Source organism: Plecotus auritus, assembly GCF_963455305.1.
Source record: "Plecotus auritus genome assembly, chromosome: 5".
NCBI lineage: Eukaryota > Metazoa > Chordata > Mammalia > Chiroptera > Vespertilionidae > Plecotus > Plecotus auritus.
Window position 1 is genome coordinate 21,650,571 of NC_137776.1, and position 19,584 is coordinate 21,670,154.

Below are 19,584 nucleotides of genomic sequence, written 5' to 3' on the forward strand. Positions count from 1 at the left end.
CCCTTGTCCACTTGTTCAGTGAGGTTACCATACTCTGCTCGCCATTTTCGGACCATTCGGATACTCAACATCTTCTCTTTGCAGAAAGCAGTAAGATTTTGGCCCCAAGAGTCTTCCATGATTCCTTTCATGTACTCCAGAGTAGCTTTTTCTTTTTGCGCTCATTTCTAGGGGTAAAAAAAAAAGGAATTGGGGTATCAAGGTGGGGGGAGGGGGATCACTCAAAATGACACAGGGGGGATCAGAGGGGGGAATCAAAATGGCACAGGAGAATCAGAGGGGGGATTACCATTTTAGTAACCCCTTTTGATCCTCCTGTGTCATTTTGATTGTCCCCTCTGATCCTCCTGTGTCATTTTGATTGTCCCCTCTGATCCTCCTGTGTCATTTTTATTGCCCCCTCTGATCCTCCTGTGTCATTTTAAGTGATCCCCCTCCCCCCACCCCTGTGCCACTGAACACCTTCACCAGACATCCCCTCTACCCCTTTATCAGACATTTACCCCCTGGGGCCTGCCTGGGGACTGTCACTGGGCTTGCTGGGGCCTGGATCTGGGCTGGAGCAGGGTCTGCCACTGACTGAGAACCTTCAGTCATCATGAAGGCAGCCGCGAGCATCAGGTAGTGTCACCAGAGACAGACCAGCACTCACCACCTTCGCCGCGTCCCGTCCGCTCTAATCCTCCTGTTCTTCTACACACATCTGTGAAAGTCTCCTCCTCTCTCCCGCCCCGCGCTCACCGTTCACTCCGACCTCCGCTCCGCCTCCACACAGCAGTGACGTCAGGACTCCGCGTAACGTCACTGGTTGCTAGATACCAGTCGGGGCGGCCCTAGCGACCAGTTTACGGTAAATTAATTTTCATTCTGAGATAGAGCCTGGGGGCCTTATTTTCGTGGGATGCCTTATTTTTCACTCAGAAGGAAACCTGTAAGTAGGTCTTATTTTCGGAGGATGTTTTATTTTCGGGGGAACACGGTAGCAGGCTAATTTTTAAGTTGATAATTTTGTATGGCCCATGAATGATGTTATAAATATCCAAGTAGCCCTTGGCAGAAAAAAAGATTCCCCACCACTGTTTAAAAACCATAATATTTAAACATAGCTTAGTATTTTCTCACATGGTTATATTAAAATTTTGCCAACCATTTTTAGTTGTATATTTAAGTTAATTTAACTGTTCACTATTCTAAGTATACTACACTGGAAAAGTAGCTTACATGTAAACTTATGCACATCTGATAATATCATGAGAATAAATTTTAAGGAATAAGTTGCTGGGTCATCAGGTTGGCATGGTTTGTTGGTTTTTTTATACCAATTTATACTTTATTTTTTATTTTTTGGGGGGGGTTTAGTTCTAGCATTTCATTTTTTTTAATTTAATAAATCTTTATTGTTCAGATTATTGCAATTGTTCCTCTTTTTTCCCCTCATAGCTCCCCTCCATCCAGTTCCCACCCCACCCTCTGCTCTTACCTCCCCTGCACTGTCCTCATCCATAGGTGTACACTTTTTGTCCAGTCTCTTCCCGCACCCCCCACACTCCTTTCCCCCTGAGAATTGTCAGTCCACTCCCTTTCTATGCCCCTGATTCTATTATATTCACCAGTTTATTCTGTTCATCAGATTTTTTATTCATTTGATTTTTAGATTCACTTGTTGATAGACATGTATTTGTTGTTCATAATTTTTATCTTTACCTTTTTCTTCTTCCTCTTCTTAAAGAATACCTTTCAGCATTTCATATAATACTGGTTTGGTGGTGATGAACTCCTTTAGCTTTTTCTTATCTGTGAAGCTCTTTATCTGACCTTCAATTCTGAATGATAGCTTTGCTGGGTAGAGTAATCTTGTTTGTAGGTTCTTGCTATTCATCACTTTGAAAATTTCTTGCCACTCCCGTCTGGCCTGCATAGTTTCTGTTGAGAAATCCACTGACAGTCATATGGGTGCTCCCTTGTAGGTAATTAACTGTTTTTCTCTTGCTGCTTTTAATATTCTCTCTTTGTCTTTTGCTCTTGGCATTTTAATTATGATGTGTCTTGGTGTGGTCCTCTTTGGATTCCTTTTGTTTGGGGTTCTGTGCGCTTTCTGGACTTGTAAGTCTATTTCTTTCACCAGGTGGGGGAAGTTTTCTGTCATTATTTCTTCAGATAGGTTTTTAGTATCTTGCTCTCTCTCTTCTTCTGGCACCCCCATAATTCTGATGTTGGTACGCTTGAGGTTGTCCCAGAGGCTCCTTACACTATCTTCAACTTTTTGATTCTTTTTTCTTTTTGCTTTTCCAGTTGAGTGTTTTTTGCTTCTTTGGATTTCAAATCTTTGACTTGATTCTTGCGATCCTCTAGTCTGCTGTTGGGTCTCTGTATAATATTTTTTATTTCAGTCAGTGTATGTATAATTTCTAGTTGTTCCTTTTTTATATCCTCGAGGGTCTCGCTAAATTTATCGGCCTTTTCTAGGAAATTCTTGAAAAACGTTATAACCGTGGTTTTGAACTCTATATCCAGTCGTTTGCTTTCCTCCATTTCTTTCATTTGTGATCTGTTCCTTTGTCTTCGCATTTTTGTTGCTTCCCTGAGTTGGTGGAGTAGCTTTGTGTGCTAGGTGTCCTATAGGGCCCAGTGGCTCAGCCTCCCATTTACCTGAGGTGAACACTCTTGGTGCACCCCTTTGTGGACTGTGTGCTCAGACTTGTTGTAGTTAAGTCTTGATTGTTGTTGGTATCACTGGGAGGAATTGACCTCTAGGCCAATTGGCTGTGAGGATCAGCTGTGTCTATGCTGGGAGAACTTCTATGCTGGAGACACCCTTATGGGACAAGACTTGCAAAATTTCAAAAACCTCTGTGCTCAGCTTGGATGGGGCGGAGTTTCAGGGCGGAGCCAACAGCCTTGGCTTCCCGTCAGCCCTGTCCTATGAGGCCCCTAGCTCTCAGTGTCCCTCAGTAATCGCTGCAAGCACCTCTTAGAGAAAGCCTCCCTCGAGTTTCGCCTGCTGCCAGACAGTCCAGTTTCTCCCCGAATGAGTCTGGGTTCCCAGAAACTCTCCCGGAACTGGAGTTCAGCGCAGTCGGGAGCTTCCGTCGCCCTCCTGCTTTAGAAAGCCAGCCGCACACTCAGCCGCCCGTGCATTCAGCAGCCAATCCTCTCTGTGCGCGCACGCCTCCAGACCTCTGCCTTCCGCAGCTCCTGAGTCTCAGTGTGCTTTCTCTTTTCCTGACAGTCCAGATTCCCCCTGAATGAGTCTGGTTTCCCAGAGTCTCGCTCGGGACTGGAGTTCAACGCAGTCGGGAGCTTCCGTCTCCCTCCCGCTTTAGAAAGCCGGCCGTGCACTCAGCCGCCTGTGCATTCAGCTACCCGTCCTCTCTGCGCACGCGGCTCCGTACCTCAGCCTTTTGCAGCTCCTCTGAGTCTCAATGTGCTTTCCTCTTTCCTTCTAGTTGTAGTTTTGAAATTGTTGTGCGAGGCAGCAGTTTAGGTGTTTACCTATGCCACCATCTTGGTTTCTCCCTGTGTTTTTTTTTTTTTTTTTTTAATTGATTTTATAGAGAGAGGAAGGGAGAGAAACATTGGTGTGAGAAACATTGATTGGTTGCATACTGACCAGGGATCAAACCCACCACCTTTTGGTGTAAGGGACAACGCTCCTACTTAGCCACACTGGCCAGGGCGTGTTGGACATTTTTGGAGGCTTTGGTACACATGGACACATCATTCCCAAAAGGTCAGCCAGTGTGCCATCCCACCAAGCCATACCCACCTTGTGATAAATCTTAGGGCATAGTTTCTGAAAGTGCCCTTCACCATTTATTATGCCCTCTCCCTTTCTTATTAGCAGGTGCAGAGTGAGTGAGTGTGGGTGGGAAGAGTTTTGACAGTCTCCAAAGGACACAGGAGAGCTGCAGACTGAGGATGCCTGGGGTACGATCTGCAGACACTGCAGTGAGGTCATCCTCGGGGAGCCTGGCTCTGTCCCCCTACCAGGGACCACAGTAAGAGGGCCTGACTTGCTGCAGGGGACCCTTTGAGGGTACATGAATGGACTTCATGAGCTCATTGGCCACAGGCAAAGGTTGCACATGTGTCCAGAGCCTCATCAGGATAAACTGGGCCTATAGCTGAGAAACAAGTTCAGATGCATCTTCAACAGGAGTTCCCGGGACGTTTGAGCTGTTCGGTTGGACTATGGCCATCCATAGGAGGGAAAGTGCCTGCACTGCCGGGACACGTATAAGTGAGATGGGTGCACTCTCTGCCAGTGTCCCCCCGAATTCCTGTGGTTCCTGGGTATCTTTCTCCTTGTCAAGACCTAGAGGAAAAATACTGTTTAAAGCAAGAAGCCCTTTTGACCAGGCAGCATTTTTGCTAGTGGAAGGAGACAGCTGCCCTGCGTCTCTGGGAGCGCAGCATGATAGTAAATGTTACCTTGTATTCTGATGAAACTATTTGAGCATCTCCTGTGTTCACATTCTTTATTAGGATCTATTTAGGTGCAAACTGTAGAGAAAATGTGTTTTGTTTTGTTTTTCTCCTGGGAAGTCATTTACCTTGTGTGGGAGACATACCAGAAACACTTGACTAATGGTTTGAGATGATGCAAGAATAAACTAGTCACAGTCCATTGGAATTGATTTAGCAAGTCTTGGATGGAGATGAGCTTATCAGTTGAGTATGGACACAGCTTGGCAGTAGAAGGGGGAGCAAAGGACGTGGGCAGTGCCATGTCGTGTGTAAGTTGTCCTCAAGCCGTAGTGAATAGGTGTGCTTAGCAAGGCTGCACGTCTGCCTTTCACACGAGCACGGCATGCATGGTGCAGCCTGCCCTGAAATGCCTTTCCAAAGAACTTCCTCATGCCTTGCCCCTTGGATTCTCACACCAGTTCTCGGAGGGTGACAGAGTGGCTACCATGTCTCCAAGGACAGAACGGAGCTCAGGTAGTTCTGTGGCCGAATTGAGTGGTAAGTCAGGGTCTCAGCTCTGGTAACTGGTGTTAGAGCTTTAGGATTTGTAAAGCTCATAGTAGTGATAAGCATGTCAGCTTAGCTTAGAGTCCTCAGAGTGGGAGACTTAAACCCTCAACTTCTCTTCCCACAGAAAGGACAGCAGAGAGAAGCCCTCATTCTCTTCTTCCACAGAACAGCTGAAGCCAAAATCCCATGTGTCATGTAAGTGGTCACCGAGTATGGACTTCTCTCTCATCTTTAAAAAGAAACACCTGTTATCTCAGTCTACCAGAATGGTGGTGCTGCTCTGCGAGAAGGGATCAGAGACTTGGTCACTGCCACCTTGAGTGTGAGGGTTCGGGCCCCACAGCCTCCTCACGCACAGGCATGGGCAGGTTTGCCTCGAGCGCTGCCCACTGTGGCGGGTCCCTGTGAGATTCTGTCTTAACCCAAGTGAGCTGGAGCTGCTGTCACTCATGAGAGCGTGGGGTGACCCAGACACTAAGGGAAGTTTTTCTCTTGCTAAAAGTACTGCTCACTAGCCCGTAGGAAAATATGCAGGGTTTCGTGAAAGAGAAGCTGCCTTACTAGTATGTGATTCTCTGTTCTTCTCCAAAGACATGACATTTCAGTCATTCTTACCTATGGGAAAGCAGAATCTCAATTTGTTCAAGTGGCCTTTGCCACACTGAGTTCTCCTTCCGCCATATAACTAAGTCTGAAGTAATTTCTATTCTTAAAATTATCCACTGACTTAAAAAAAATCTCAATTGTCTACCCTTCTTAAGAAAGAAACACCCACACTTGTTCGACATCACCAGGGCGGAAACCGGAGGCCGTTCCAGTGATGTGCGGTTTGCCTCATTTTCCATTGTTTAACATTCATGTGCGACTCCGGCAGGATAATGATCCAAGTGATTAAATTTCAATGAAAATGAATTTGGTGTGGGTTGAGCAGAGCCAGGTTGGCTGCAGGGACCAAGATCTGTGGGTGAATTGAGACCCACAGCCTCCCCTCCTCACTCAGCCACCAGCCTTCAGGCCTCACCAGCCTCTCCCTCCACACCCGTAAGTGCAGTAAGAGTGAATTCACCATGGTGTTCAGACCTAAGATTCTCCACAAAGCTGCGGAATGCTGGCCAGCTGTCCATCACCCTCTGGGCATGGCCTTTTCATTTACAACACTGTGGCAAACTCCAGATGTGTGTTTATGGCCTGCAAACATCTCACAGAAACAATCCGAATTGCCCTCATCCACCAGTCCATTTCTCACGTGCTGCCAGATATCAGATGGCAAGGGTGTCAGTCCCCTCCCTCAGCTTGTGAACTACAAAATCCAGGGTTGGTGGAGTGCTGGGCCTAGAAGCAACCATTTTCCTTAGAAATTGTAAATCTAATCATTTGCCACCTTATAAATAAACTTGGTAATATCTTGTCTTAGTCCATTTAGGCTGCCATAAAAAACAATACTATAGACTAATAAACTATGGTGGCTTAAACAACAAATATTTCTCATAGCTCTATGGTTCTCAACCTTTCTAATGCCGCGACCCTTTAATACAGCTCCTCATGTTGTGGTGACCCCCAGCCATAAAATTATTTTCGTTTTGCTACTGTTAATGAATCGTAATGTAAATATCTGTGTTTTCCGATGGTCTTAGGCGACCCTGCTAGTGGTTCTCAACCTGCGACCCACAGGTTGAGAACCACTGCTGTAGAGCCTAAGACCATCGGAAAACACAGATATTTACATTACGATTCATAACAGTAGCAAAACGAAAATAATTTTATGGTTGGGGGTCACCACAACATGAGGAGCTGTATTAAAGGGTCGCGGCATTAGAAAGGTTGAGAACCACTGCTCTAGAGGCTAGGAAATCCAAGTTCAAGGAGCCGGCAGATTCAGAGTCTGGCTTGCAGACAGCTGTCTCCTCATGTGTCCTCACATGGTGGAGGGGCCAGAGTACCCTCTGGGATCTCTTTTGTAAGAGCCCTAACTCCATCACCTCCCAGAGGCCCTACCTTTCAGTACCGTCACACTTACGAGTTTTGGGAGGGAACACAAACATTCAGTCTATAACATACCTTGTACACATTTTTTCAAAATTCCATTATAAATTATGTAGTGCTTTATCGTTTCCAACAGTTTTGATACCTGTTAACTCATTTCACATTTACAGCCTCTTTGTGATATCAGTAGGATAAGTCATATTAAACCCATTTCTTAAATGCAGAAACTGAGTACATCTCATGGGAATCTCTGGACCTGAGAGTCACATAGCTAGTAAGTAGAAATTAGATTATAAATCTTAGCCCTGGCCAGGTAGCTCAATGGGTTAGAGCATTGTCCTGATACGTCCAGGTTGTGGGTTTGATCCCCGGTCAGGACACATAGAAGAAGCAACCAATCAATGGTTGGAGCAGCAGGTTGATATTTCTCTCTCTCAAATCAATAGAGAGTTAAAAAAGGAGAAATGGTTAAGATGGTAAGTTTTAAAAACATCTCAAAGCTCTAATATTCTCTATTTGGGTTTTTTAATTTTTTGTTTGTTTTTGCTGTTATCTGTTTTCATTTTAATGGGCATCTTTCAATACAGAAGCCAAGGTTATTGTGGTAGGTGAATATTTCCAGCCTGGAGACTTAGGTGTGTGGGGAAGGGCAGAGCAGAAGCGTGTCTGCAGTGTAGAGGGGAGTGAGGCACTCGGCATATTGGGGCCTGTGGTGATTATAAGCTGGCCAAGTTAATTTTATGGCCTTGTGACTTTTTAATACTGTAGCAATAAACATTTTTGCTTATATCATGGCAAATTTTATGTATCTCAAACTAATTAGGTTCTGTTTAGTACCAATGATCCACAAATTAAACTCAAATCCGTACCCTGGCTGGCCATAGTGATGTTTGAAAATAAATCTTAGATGTTTAAAGGACAGTCCACTTACCTTTCTACCACCTGCTTAAAACAGGAAACCTTAGATCTGTCCTGTTCTAGGGTGGACAGTGTCTGTTCTCTGCGCATCCTACCTGTGAGGATGGCCTCAGGCAGAGGAGGGCTCCTTCTGTCCCGGAAGCTCACCTCCCTGCTGCCCTGCAGGAGCCACTGTGAGCTGTGCTGGAGTGTGAATCCTCTCCAGGGGTGCTGCCAGGTGACTCTCCCCTGCCTTTAAGGCCCCTGCTAAAGATAAGGGTGGGAAGTCAAGAAGAAAACACAGTGCACCCTGGCCCTTGTGGCTCAGGTGGTTGGAGTGTTGTCCCGTACACCAAACGGTGGCGGGTTCTATTCCTGGTCAGAACACATATCCAGGTTTCTCTCCCACATCGAGGTTTCTCTCCCATATCGATGTCTCTGTCTCTCTCTCTCTCTCTCTCTCTCTCTCTCTCTCTCTCTCTCTCTCTCTCTCTCTCTCCCCTTCTTCCCTCCCTCCCTTCAGTCTTCCCTCTTTCCCTCTTCAACAAAAATTGAAGAAAATTACATGAAACAACAAAAAACTATTTTAAAAAAGAGAGAGAGAAACACAGTGCATAGAGGAGAGAAATAAATTAAAGGGAGAATAAAGACCAAGCAAATCAGGTCCTTCACCCTATATTGCTTTGCCTCAGGAAAGAATTCCTTTACCACTGACTGACCTGCTGGCCCTGCAGTGGGTGATCTAATGCAGGAGGGAGCTGAGAGCTCTCCCTGACTGTCTCTTCAGGATTATTACGGAGATCTCAATAGTACACGTCCAGAAATTTGATTACTGACAAGAATCCCGTAATCCCTTGCCTAGGCATTTTTCAGATCTATAGACAACACTTTAATTTGTATTGAAAACACATTATAATGATGTTAGCAGCCAAAGTGCAAACTGTTAATTACCTTCATGATCCCAAGTAATAAGAATGTTTCAGTAACATATCAGAGATACATAAAACATAAGGCTTCAATTTCTTTGTATATGGGAGATGACCAAAAAGTATGGAAGAACTCACGCTGCACATGGCAGAAGATGGCTTGCTTCCCACAGCTCCTAATCTCTCTTCTATTCAAGTGACCTGGCATGAGGGAAAGGGGGAGAGGTGAGCTCTCGGGGAAAGGAGAGAATGGGCCAGGCAGGGCAGATACCCCAAAGGTGTCTGATACAGGAACAGTCATTTTTCAGTAATTAACCTGAGCGGGATGAGCAGATGTTTAATTTGTGTTGTCATTGTCAAATGCAGTGAATATATCCTGGACCTGCTGGAAAGTGGAAGAGAGAAGTTTCTAGTGTTTGCACACCACAAGGTGGTTCTGGATGCAATTACTAAAGAGCTTGAGAGAAAGGTAAGCTTCCTTTGAAAGTCCACACCAGATGCTTTTATTGTTTGTGGCGGCTGCTAAGTTGTTCTGAGCAGGTGGAGGTCAGGTCAGCAAAGAAGTGAGAGGATAGTTTCTGGAAGCATTGCTAAATGTTTCTGAAGAATCATTCTTGCTTGTAGAACCACGGGGCAGGTCAGAATATTCCAGCAGTGCATTTAACTTCCTCCATACTCTGTACAGATAGCCCAGGAATCTTGCTGTGGAAACATCTCCCAGTGGGTCTTCCACCATTCTGTGTAAATAATTAGAAAATTGACAAGAGATGAGGTAGCAGAAATCGTATTTCTATGTGGAGACAAGTTCCTCCTTATCACTGTTGAGGTGGCTTTGTTAATTGCACACGGCCGTGCATAGACTTCAGTACAGTTTTGTGGCCCTCAGTAAATCGGGTGAAAATCTTCCTAGAAGATTTCCTAGGAAAACTTAACACATATTTTCACCCCTTTTTCTTTTTTTTTTTAAATTTGAGATCATAGATTACCTTTTGTCTTCCTTCATCTTTTACATTTATGTACTATTTTAAATGTGCAAAAGAGTATAGAGAAATATACAACAAACTCCTGTTTCCCTATTCAGATTGAATAAATGGAAAGGTTTGCTGTATTTATTTCAAAGTTTATATTTCAAGTAATAAAATACCTCAGTAGCCCTCTGTTCCATTCCCCTTTCTCCCTCCCCACCTATAACCTCCGTCCTGACGCCTCCCCCTGCTGCTCCTGCAGAAGGTGCAGCACATCCGCATCGATGGCTCCACCTCCTCCGCAGACCGGGACCAGCTGTGCCAGCAGTTCCAGCTGTCTGAGAGGCACGCCGTGGCCGTGCTGTCCATCACCGCCGCCAACATGGGCCTCACCTTCTCCTCGGCTGACCTGGTGGTGTTCGCCGAGTTGTTTTGGAACCCAGGGGTAAGGGGCGCAGAAGACGTGAAGCCCCGGGCATGCTCCTGGCTGCAGGAGGGAGGAGCTAGTGTCGGTGGGTAAGGCAAGGTTTCTGCAAGCTGTCCCTAGGGCCAATGATCTTCCATCCGTCTCCATTAGCCCTCAAGAGCATGTACTTTCCACATGTCAGTCTTCACTTAAAGAAGTGAAGACTCGCACATCTATTGGCTAGCTCTTAGATCTTCTAACCCCCTATGTAGTAGTATCGACTATCTTATCAATGGGGAAACAGAAGTTTTAGAAGGCTAGAAGGATGCATAGCTAGGTGCATAGCTGTCACCAAAGAGGGTAGCTCATAACAGCACCAGGCCGCTGCCCGGGCCTCTGGCTTTCCATGGTGTCCCTTTTATTAGCCATTGCTGTAAGCTGCTCTAGCCAGTGTGGCCACAACAGGGCGACGGCTGTGGGTGTTCCCTGAACATGGTCACTAGCCCTGTCTGCTCAGCCAAGGGCTGTGACAGCAGATAGAAGGCATTTGTTTGGTCTCATAAAATTTTCTCCTGAGCTCCAGAAAGAGTTTGTTTTTCCTCGCATGTTCTCACATACTGTGGCTCTCACTGGCCGCACAGGGCAACTTCTGTAATGATGGGTGGGCTTCGGGTGGAAAGCATTTTATAATGGAAACAGGCTCCTGGTTTTCATTATTCCTCCAGGGCTACCTCCGTGTAAGTGCCACCCTGTCCCCCTCACAGCTGGCCTCTCCCTTTGGTGCAGTGTTGATTTAGCTAAGAAATGACTTCTTATTTCACGGAGAGAAGAATGGAATGTGCCAGTTTCCTTCGTTTGCCCTTCATCCCAGCCTGATGGCAGAGCCAAAGCTCGCTCCCCCTTCACAGCGCTGAGCACCGGGCCCAACATGAGAGGCCCTCACAGCTCTCCAACTGCAGTTTAGTTCCCCAACCGGTGTTCTGTTTGGTTCTGTCTTTTGTCAGATGACAGGTCATTTGTAGGTAGAGGCCGGCAGGTCCTCGGCAGTGAAATCCTTTGAGGAAGAAGTGTTGTGCTGGGACTTGGGGGCCAGGGGCTGCCTGCTGTGGTGGGCTGAGCCGCTTCAGGCCTTGCCCTACATACCCTGACCCCCGGGCCTCGCAGGTGCTGATGCAGGCCGAGGACCGGGTGCACCGCATTGGACAGTCGAACTCCGTGGGCATCCACTACCTCGTGGCGAGAGGCACGGCTGACGACTACCTCTGGTACGGCTGGCCACTGGCCCGGCAATTGGGCTTGAGCAAGGGTGGACACCAAGGATGTATTTCCTTTCCTCCCTAAGGGCTTCTGCTTTTGCTAAGGGCTTCCTCCCACTTTCATCATCAGCACGTCCGGCTCCCCCCGCCAGCATTCACTGGGGACGTGCAGGGTGCATGAGGAAATCATACAGGAATAAGGAGGTGTGGCTCCTTCCCTACTGGCCTGAGACAAGGGAGGAGACTGATTGTGATACAGCACTTGCTGAGACTGGGTGCAGCCCCCTTGACCCTTTATGACGAGGCTGGGACAGCTGCTGGGCCATCGGGAGAAAGTGGCTCACCCCGGGCCTGGTGCTGCTTCATCGGCACAGCTGGGCTCATGTCTGGTATCTAAGCAAAAATCCCAGCATGCCCTTCCCATTTCGCCCTTCCTGATAGTAAGTTTCCTGATTCTCTCAGTTTCCACTGCTCATCTGTTTCCAGCCTCATGACTGAGGGGTCTTACCTCTGCAGCACATGTTGCTCATCCCTACTTCCTTCTCTTGGTTTAGTGGGTTTGTTAATTGGGCAGCTCATAACAGCACCAGGTTCAGAATGTGCAGTGAGGCAGCATTTATTTCCTACACATCTTCTAGTAGAGAGAATTTTGAACCTGATGATACAAGTACGAAATTGGTTGGTTCACAATTGAGAGGAGGCAGATACTTCAGGTGGGCGTTTGTGCCTTTAGAGATACGATGATGTGAAGCAGCAAGCATGTCACTGCCCCTAAGGACAAGGAGGGTGGCCCGCTTTCATCTGCGTTCTGTGCAGGTTGGATTCACTGCAGCTCATTTCTTCCCAACAGGCCTTTGATCCAAGAGAAGATTAAAGTTCTGGGTGAAGCCGGGGTTTCTGAGGCCAATTTTTCAGAAATGACAGAAGCCACTGATTACATCTACAAGGTAACAGCCGCACATGGGGCTGGAGGAGGCATTAAGCTGCCTGCCAGCCCTTGGGCCTGAGCAGGAAGGCATGAATCACTCCTGGGACCGTCCCAGCCCAGGAGCTAGAGATGATGGTCTGCAGTCAATCTCAGGCCAGTCCACATGTGCTTCCTTTATGGACAAGTGATGACACTGACTCCTGCTTTGGACCTTCCCTCAGAGAGTCTCATAACACCAGGGCTTCCACATGCTGCCCCTCCCATCAGACCATCCCAAACTGGCAGAAAACTCCCTGTGTAGCTGTTGAGTTATTGCAAAAAGTACATAGCAACACCTAGCAGGGCTGCCCCCGGAACATGTCCTCAGCGCAGAATGAGGCATGTTCAAAATCAGGTATCGCTTTTATACCACTTATTGCTGCTCAGTCATTGCATTTTGTTCTCAGTGTCTCCCATTTTATAGGGGGGTAAACTGAGGCATGCAGAACAATGTGATTTGCCCACAGTCACAGGCCTTGTTTTGCCAGCCCCTCTTATGACCTAGGAGAGAAAGAGGCCAGTGCCTCCTTCCATGGCCAGAGGGGCCTTATCAGAGTGCTGAGAGGAGGCTTGTTGGCCTCTGGAAAGGACAGCTGGGGCCAGCAAGCCTGCCCTGGCCTAGTGCTCCAGCCCAAAGGCTGCCACGGTCTCTCCCTCCTCTGTTTCAGAGTTTCAGCGAAACTCGATGGAGAGGAGCAAGGAGCACTTGCAGAGGCTTGCATTTCCACTCAGGTGGTTGACATGGAAGCAAGGACGCAGGCAGTACTGCCTGCTGGATGGCGACTCCCGAGAGAATTGTTTGTAACGAGAGCTTAGAGGTCGAGCCTAACGCAGGGAGGTGACCTTGCGGTTTCTGGTCAGGAAATGGAGGTGCCGTCTTTTTCTTGTGGAAATACCAATCTGACCTTGGAATTTGCCTGCTCTGAGTTAGCAAATACGCATGTTAACAGTTATTTCTCCCTGGAACAGGCTGCCTGCATGTGGCACTTCCTTGGCCTTGCTGTTCCGATGGAGGGTGATGAGAGCCCAGGACAGTGAGGGGCTGGCCTTAGTGGCCTTTGATATCACTTCCCATCTGAAAGGACAACCATGTCTCTTTTTTTTCTTTATCTAATGAGCAGGAGAGAAGATGTCAGACACTAGGCAGCAAGGCTGTGTTAGTGATGAGCGGCCTGCGCTCACCCTCACACAGCGCCCACCCGACACCAGGAGATGTGCGGCCCCTCCCTGTGTTCTCCCACCAGCCACATGGCAGGGAGTCAGGGTGCAGCTGGGTCCTTTCATCTTTCCTTTTCTTTCTCTGATGAAGGACCCAAAGCAGCAGAAGATCTACGACCTATTCCAGAAGTCCTTTGAGGAGGAAGGAAGCGATAAGGAGCTCTTGGAGGCGGTGGAGGCCTTTGACCAGGCAAGTGCTTCAGGAACGTCTGGAAGTGGCTCCCAGGACCTGGGAGACTGTCTGGATGGAGAAACAGCGACGGGCAGACCAGAGAAGAAAAGGAGATTTGAATTTTTTGATAACTGGGACAGCTTTACCTTTCCCCTGTAAGAGGGGCAAAAAAAGCATTTAAAAATCATGGAATTCATTAATAAAATATAACTTGTTTTTAACACCTGTGCTCCTTTTATCATCATACGGGTGCTGGTGCTAGTCTCTAGTCGCAGCAAGTTTCCAGGTCAAGGGTCAGCATTTCCTTTCCAGCCTCACAATGTGTGGGTTTGTTCGGGTCTTAATTAACCTCAGATTTCCTGGTTGAGAAATAGAGACAGTTGGTTGTAGTAGTGGTTATTCGTGTTGTTTAAATAATGAAGTGCTTCCTCCACATCCTCCAAAATGTGAAATTTTAAAATTGATTGACCAAAAAAATATTTATAAAGCACCTACTATGTGCCAGGCACTGTTCTGGGTGCTGGCAGTAATTCGCAGAACACGTGAGAAAGTGTACACCTTTGCAGAGACTATCAAGGGAGAGGCAATCCTATCTAATAAAGAGGGAATGTGCTAATTGACCATCACTCTGTCACAAAGATGGCTGCACCCACAGCTGAGGCCAAGTTCCCATAAGGAGCCTTAACGAGCAATCAGCAGGGACCTGAGACTACACCCTCCCCCACCCCCGTGGGACTTGACAGGGGACCTCAGGCCACTCCCCTCACCAGCCAGGGCTTGACAGGGGACCTCAGGCCACACCCCCCACCCGGCAGGGCTTGACAGGGGACCTCAAGGTGCACTTCCCATCCTGGTGCTGGGCTAGGGGACCTCAGGCTGGGGGACCTCAGGTCACGCCCCCCACCAGGTGGGGCTTGACAGGACCTCAGGCCCTGCCCCCCGCCCCAGCACCAGGCCAGGGGACCTGAGGTTGCGCCCCCCTGCCTGGCTGGGCTTGACAGGGGACCTCAGGTCATGCTCCCCACCCAGCGGAGCTTGACGGGGGACCTCAAGGTGCACCCCCAGTGCTGGGTCAGAGGAACTCAGGCCACGCCCCCATCCAGTGGGGCTTGATGGGGGACCTGAGGCTGTGCCCCCCGTCTGGCAGGGCTTGACAGGGGACCTCAGGCCATGCCCCCCACCCAACGGGGCTTGACAGGGGATTTCAGGCCGTGTCCCCCACCTGGCGGGGCTTGACGGAGGACCTTAAGGCATGGCCCCCGCCCCAGTCTGGGCTGGGGGACCTCAGGCCATGGCCCCCGTCCTGGCTCAGGGCCAGGGGACCTAAGGCTACACCCCCTGCCCAGCAGGGCTTGACAAGGGTGGGACTGGCCGGGTCTGGATCTAGCCCAATGGGGGCGGGAGGGCCGCCAGGTCTGGATCTCATGCGATTTTGAGGTGCATGTGGGTGGGCAGGGACTTGATTCTGGATCCTGTGGTGAGCCCCAGACTCTGACAGGAGGAAGATTTTCATATACATTTTACTAATTTTCTTTCATCTCTGACACTTCTATTATAGAGAAAGGGCAAATAGCAATATTAAATTATTTCCTCTAATTAATCCCCTTTTAATGTGCACGAATTTCGTGCACCGGGTCACTAGTAGTTATATATCCCAGGAAGAGAAAGAAGGAACTATGGGTAGAGCAGGAGTTGATAAGTTTTTTCTGTACATAACCAGATAGTATTTTTGGCTTAATAGGCCAGGACATTTATATTGGCCAGGACATTTCTGCTGTAAGAGTGCGAAAATAACCATACATAATCTGAAACAAATGATTATGGCTCTTTTCCAATAAAACTCTGGTATGGACATTGAAACTTGAATTTCATATAATTTTCATGGGTCACAAATGATTACTCCTTTGATTTATTTTCAATCACTTAAAAATGTATAAACCATACATAGCTCACAGGGCTTGCAAAAGCAGGCAGTGGAGAGGGTTTGGCTTGCAGACCATAGTTTGTTAACCCCTGGTTTAGAGCAGCACTGTCCAGTATAATGTAAGCCACATGTGTGATTTTAATATTCTAAGAGTGTTTCAGAAAACAAAGGACCCAATCATTTTATTTAACCCAATATTGACATTTCAACATATCATCACTAAAATTATCTCTCCCTCCCACACTCCCCAGTCTCATCCCCAAGGTCCTCCAAAGCAAATTTTATTTATACCATGTAGCCTATATATTTTCAGGTAAACCATCTGAAATGTACTTCCGAAATTCATTGAGAGCTGTCGGCCATCTCTGTGTGATTTAGTAAAAGACACTTGGATTTAGTTATATGGAGACTGAATACCTTTGGGTTTAAGGAAGGATTTCCACACTAACTCCTTTTCCTTCTGTACTTTGCAGCTCAGCCCCGACACATACACCCCAACAGCCGCTGTGTTTTCAGGAAATGTCAATTGAATGAAGAAAATATGGGCTCATCTCACCCCACTCCTGTCCCTGCCATCCATTGTCCCCTTAAAGGCTTTTACTAGAGCCCCCAAACTCTCCCTCGCCTCTGCCCCAATCCACTGGCCCCGTCTCTGCCTCCCTCACCAGGGTCATTAAGTGGAGTCTTGTTCCCTGAGTGACCATGGTTAATTTCCGCCTCTAGGGCCTGGCGTCAAGAAGATCCTGTTAGCCTTGATCCATTTGTGCTTGAATTAATGATGTCCTGTCCTTCTCGGCTCCGCACAAGCCTTTTTCTAGGTCAGAGGGAGCTCTGGGAATCAGAGCTGGAGGTGCTGTTCCCTCGCTGCTGGCTCTTGGGTTTTGCCTTATCTGTGCATTCTTTTTTTTTTTTTTTTTACAGAGAGGAAGGGAGAGGGATAGAGAGTTAGAAACATTGATGAGAGAGAAACATCGATCAGCTGCCTCCTGCACACCCCCCACTGGGGAAGTGCCCGCAACCAAGGCACATGCCCCTGACCGGAGTCGAATCCGGGACCTTCAGTCCTCAGGCCTACGCTCTATCCACTGAGCCAAACCAGTCAGGGCTTATCTGTGCATTCTTGACTGTTGAAGCCTTGATGCTTTATGAAGCTCTTTTTAGGTGAAGTTAAATTGAAAGGATAAAAGAAATCTAACCATGTTTTTTACCCCATTCTCTTACTTTTTATCAAGTTCAGGATGACAAGGTAAAAAATGGCTTGGACACTTAAAGGGTTTCATGGGAGCAGTCTCTCATGCTTACGTTTTACGTTGGTTTTGCGTTTTCCTCTGGGGTCTCAGTGAAGGAAATGGATTCCTAATCGTAGCAGAAAGCATTGAGAAGCCCATGAGTCAGTCTTTTGGGTCTTATGACAGCCAACAGTTACTTGATTTTGCAACACCTTACTCACATTCATCCCCCTAACCCATTAAACAGATTTTATTGAGTACCAGGTATTCTTCCTCTCTTTCTACTCCCCCTTTTGAGAGATAAAATATAATACACAGCCGAAACCGGTTTGGCTCAGTGGATAGAGCGTCGGCCTGCAGACTGAAAGGTCCCGGGTTCGATTCCGGTCAAGGGCATGTACCTTGGTTGTGGGCACATCCCCAGTGGGAGGTGTGCAGGAGGCAGCTGATCGATGTTTCTCTCTCATCGATGTTTCTAGCTCTCTATCCCTCTCTCTTCCTCTCTGTGAAATATCAATAAAATATATTAAAAATCTAAAAAAAATATATATATATATAATACACAAAAGAGTTTACAAAACACCTTTGCAATCATGACCCCAAGCTTATGAATATAACAGTACTATAAACTGTATTGTTTGGCCTTTAATGTTTAGATTTACAATCCACTTAGAGTTTATTTTTGTACATGGGGTGAGGTAAGATCAAGTTAAGTGCTTTCCATATGAATATTTAGTTAACTCAGCACTACTTATTGAAAAGACTTTCCCTTCTTATACTGTTCCGTGGTGGTTTCTTTTTCACTGTTACAGATTTGATATGAAAATTAATGTAGAAATGTGTAAGTTAAAAAATGTCAAAGTCCTACATTCTCATTCCTTCTACTCTTATCCCTAGTTCCTAGTGGTAATAACTAATATAAACAGGGATGGAGCCATTGGTAGCATATTCCCAATGCATACGATTATATAGAAATATACAACAGGTCCTCGAATTACATCATTTTGTTCAACGTCCTTTCATTATAACTCTTGTTTATGTCAATTAGCCTATGATAAAATTGGTTTTCTTATATGTTGTTTCACTCAAGGTCACAGAACCTATTGCCATTAAGTGGGGATGTACTGTATGTAGAATTTGTTCTTACAAAAACTGTATCAAACTCTTTTTATTGAAAATGGCTCATTTCACATAATGTATTTGGCCATCTATATATGTAAAGCCTAAGCAACCGGATGACCGGACAACCAGCTGGTCGCTATGATGCGCACTGGCCACCAGGGGGCAGACGCTCAACACAGGAGCTTCCCCTGGTGGTCAGTGTGCTCCCACAGCGGGAGTGCCGCTCAGCGGCGCAAGCCTCTCCCACAGACACTCCCCTTGCACCCCCAGCTATGGCGGCAGCAGGTGCAGCGGGGCCGGGATGAGCGGGAGCGGCACGGTGCCCAGCCCAGGCTCCTCCCCAGCCGCCTGCCGCTTCACACATTACTTTATGCTGTGCGGGATCGACACGGACAGCAGGCTGGAGCCCAATGAGCTGGCGGGTAAGGCCCGGCTGCGGTGGCATGGAGGTGCACTGATCCCCGCAGGCCAGGCCGAGGGACCCCACCAGTGCACGAATCTGTGCACCGGGCCTCTAGTAGTTTCATATTGATCTATCTGATCTCTTTTAAGGGTTGAAGAATAACTCCATTCCTGATGTATGTGTTGCCTGGGTCAATGCTCTGTGAAACCTCCATTAAAACAACAACTAGAATACATTTATAGTGAATCTCTGGAGAGAAGAAAGGAAAGAATCCATGCGCTGAATGCATTTCAGACACTGGATTCTTTCTGTGTCCAAGACTCAGCCTTAGCAAACTTTGGCCCCTTCTTACTGAGTTGGTCCTTCCCTGCAGAGCTTGGACCACAGGTTCTTAACAATTATGTGCAGACTCTGCTCATGTCGGTGGCCACCAGACACTTCAGTGAAGGGTAAGCAAGAGTTCTTCAGGCAGGAAGTGAAGGAACAACATGGAGCCTGGGTCTCCAGATAAACCATTTCTGAGTCCAGCATGAGATGAGTTTGGGATGATACTTGGACCTCAGATTTCTCTGAAGGATAAAATGTTCCATATGTCCCCAAGAGAACTGGTTGACTCAACAGCTTAAAGAATTCTTCTCTGGAAGCGTCCTTTATTTTTCTAAAGGTAAAAGTGAATTTTGAGTGCTTCTGGAGAGCAGGGTGATTCACCAGAGATTTTTACTGGGACTTTTATGGATATGCATTACAGTTAACAATCTGTACACCTGATGGTCCCCTGATGGGGATGGAGATTTATTAGCCAACAGATAAGACAAATAGAGATTTTATGAGAGGCACAATTCTCTAAAGCCACTGAGAACTGATTTCATGAGAGTGCTATTTGTACATCCTCAGGCTTGCTATTTAAAAAGAATTGTTCAGTTTTGACAAAATTGCGCTGAACATGAACAATTTCCTCCTATTACGGAGTGTCTTGTTTTCAGCCATTCTATTGCATTCTTACTCATGCAAGGGACGGGGATGAGGCAATGGTAAATGTTCTACATGATGATCTTAATTAGACTCTGGAGCCAGCCCAGGAGAGTATGTGAGGCTGGCCTTGCTCACCCACTCACCCAGGGCAGGTGAGTTCACTGCTT

General features: G+C 47.1%; 1 protein-coding gene across 1 annotated transcript in view; it reads left to right on the forward strand.

Annotated features, from left to right (window-relative positions):
* SMARCAL1 (SNF2 related chromatin remodeling annealing helicase 1) overlaps nucleotides 1-13,992 on the forward strand; it is a 50,033-nt gene extending 36,041 nt beyond the window's left edge. The window contains exons 13-18 of the mRNA XM_080671285.1: nucleotides 5,102-5,172; nucleotides 9,150-9,252; nucleotides 10,011-10,193; nucleotides 11,319-11,419; nucleotides 12,261-12,357; nucleotides 13,687-13,992. Of these exons, the coding sequence (XP_080527411.1) occupies nucleotides 5,102-5,172; nucleotides 9,150-9,252; nucleotides 10,011-10,193; nucleotides 11,319-11,419; nucleotides 12,261-12,357; nucleotides 13,687-13,926 (795 nt within the window). The 3' untranslated portion in view covers nucleotides 13,927-13,992. The remainder of the gene's footprint in view (nucleotides 1-5,101; nucleotides 5,173-9,149; nucleotides 9,253-10,010; nucleotides 10,194-11,318; nucleotides 11,420-12,260; nucleotides 12,358-13,686) is intronic.
* The last annotated feature ends 5,592 nt before the right edge of the window (nucleotides 13,993-19,584 follow it).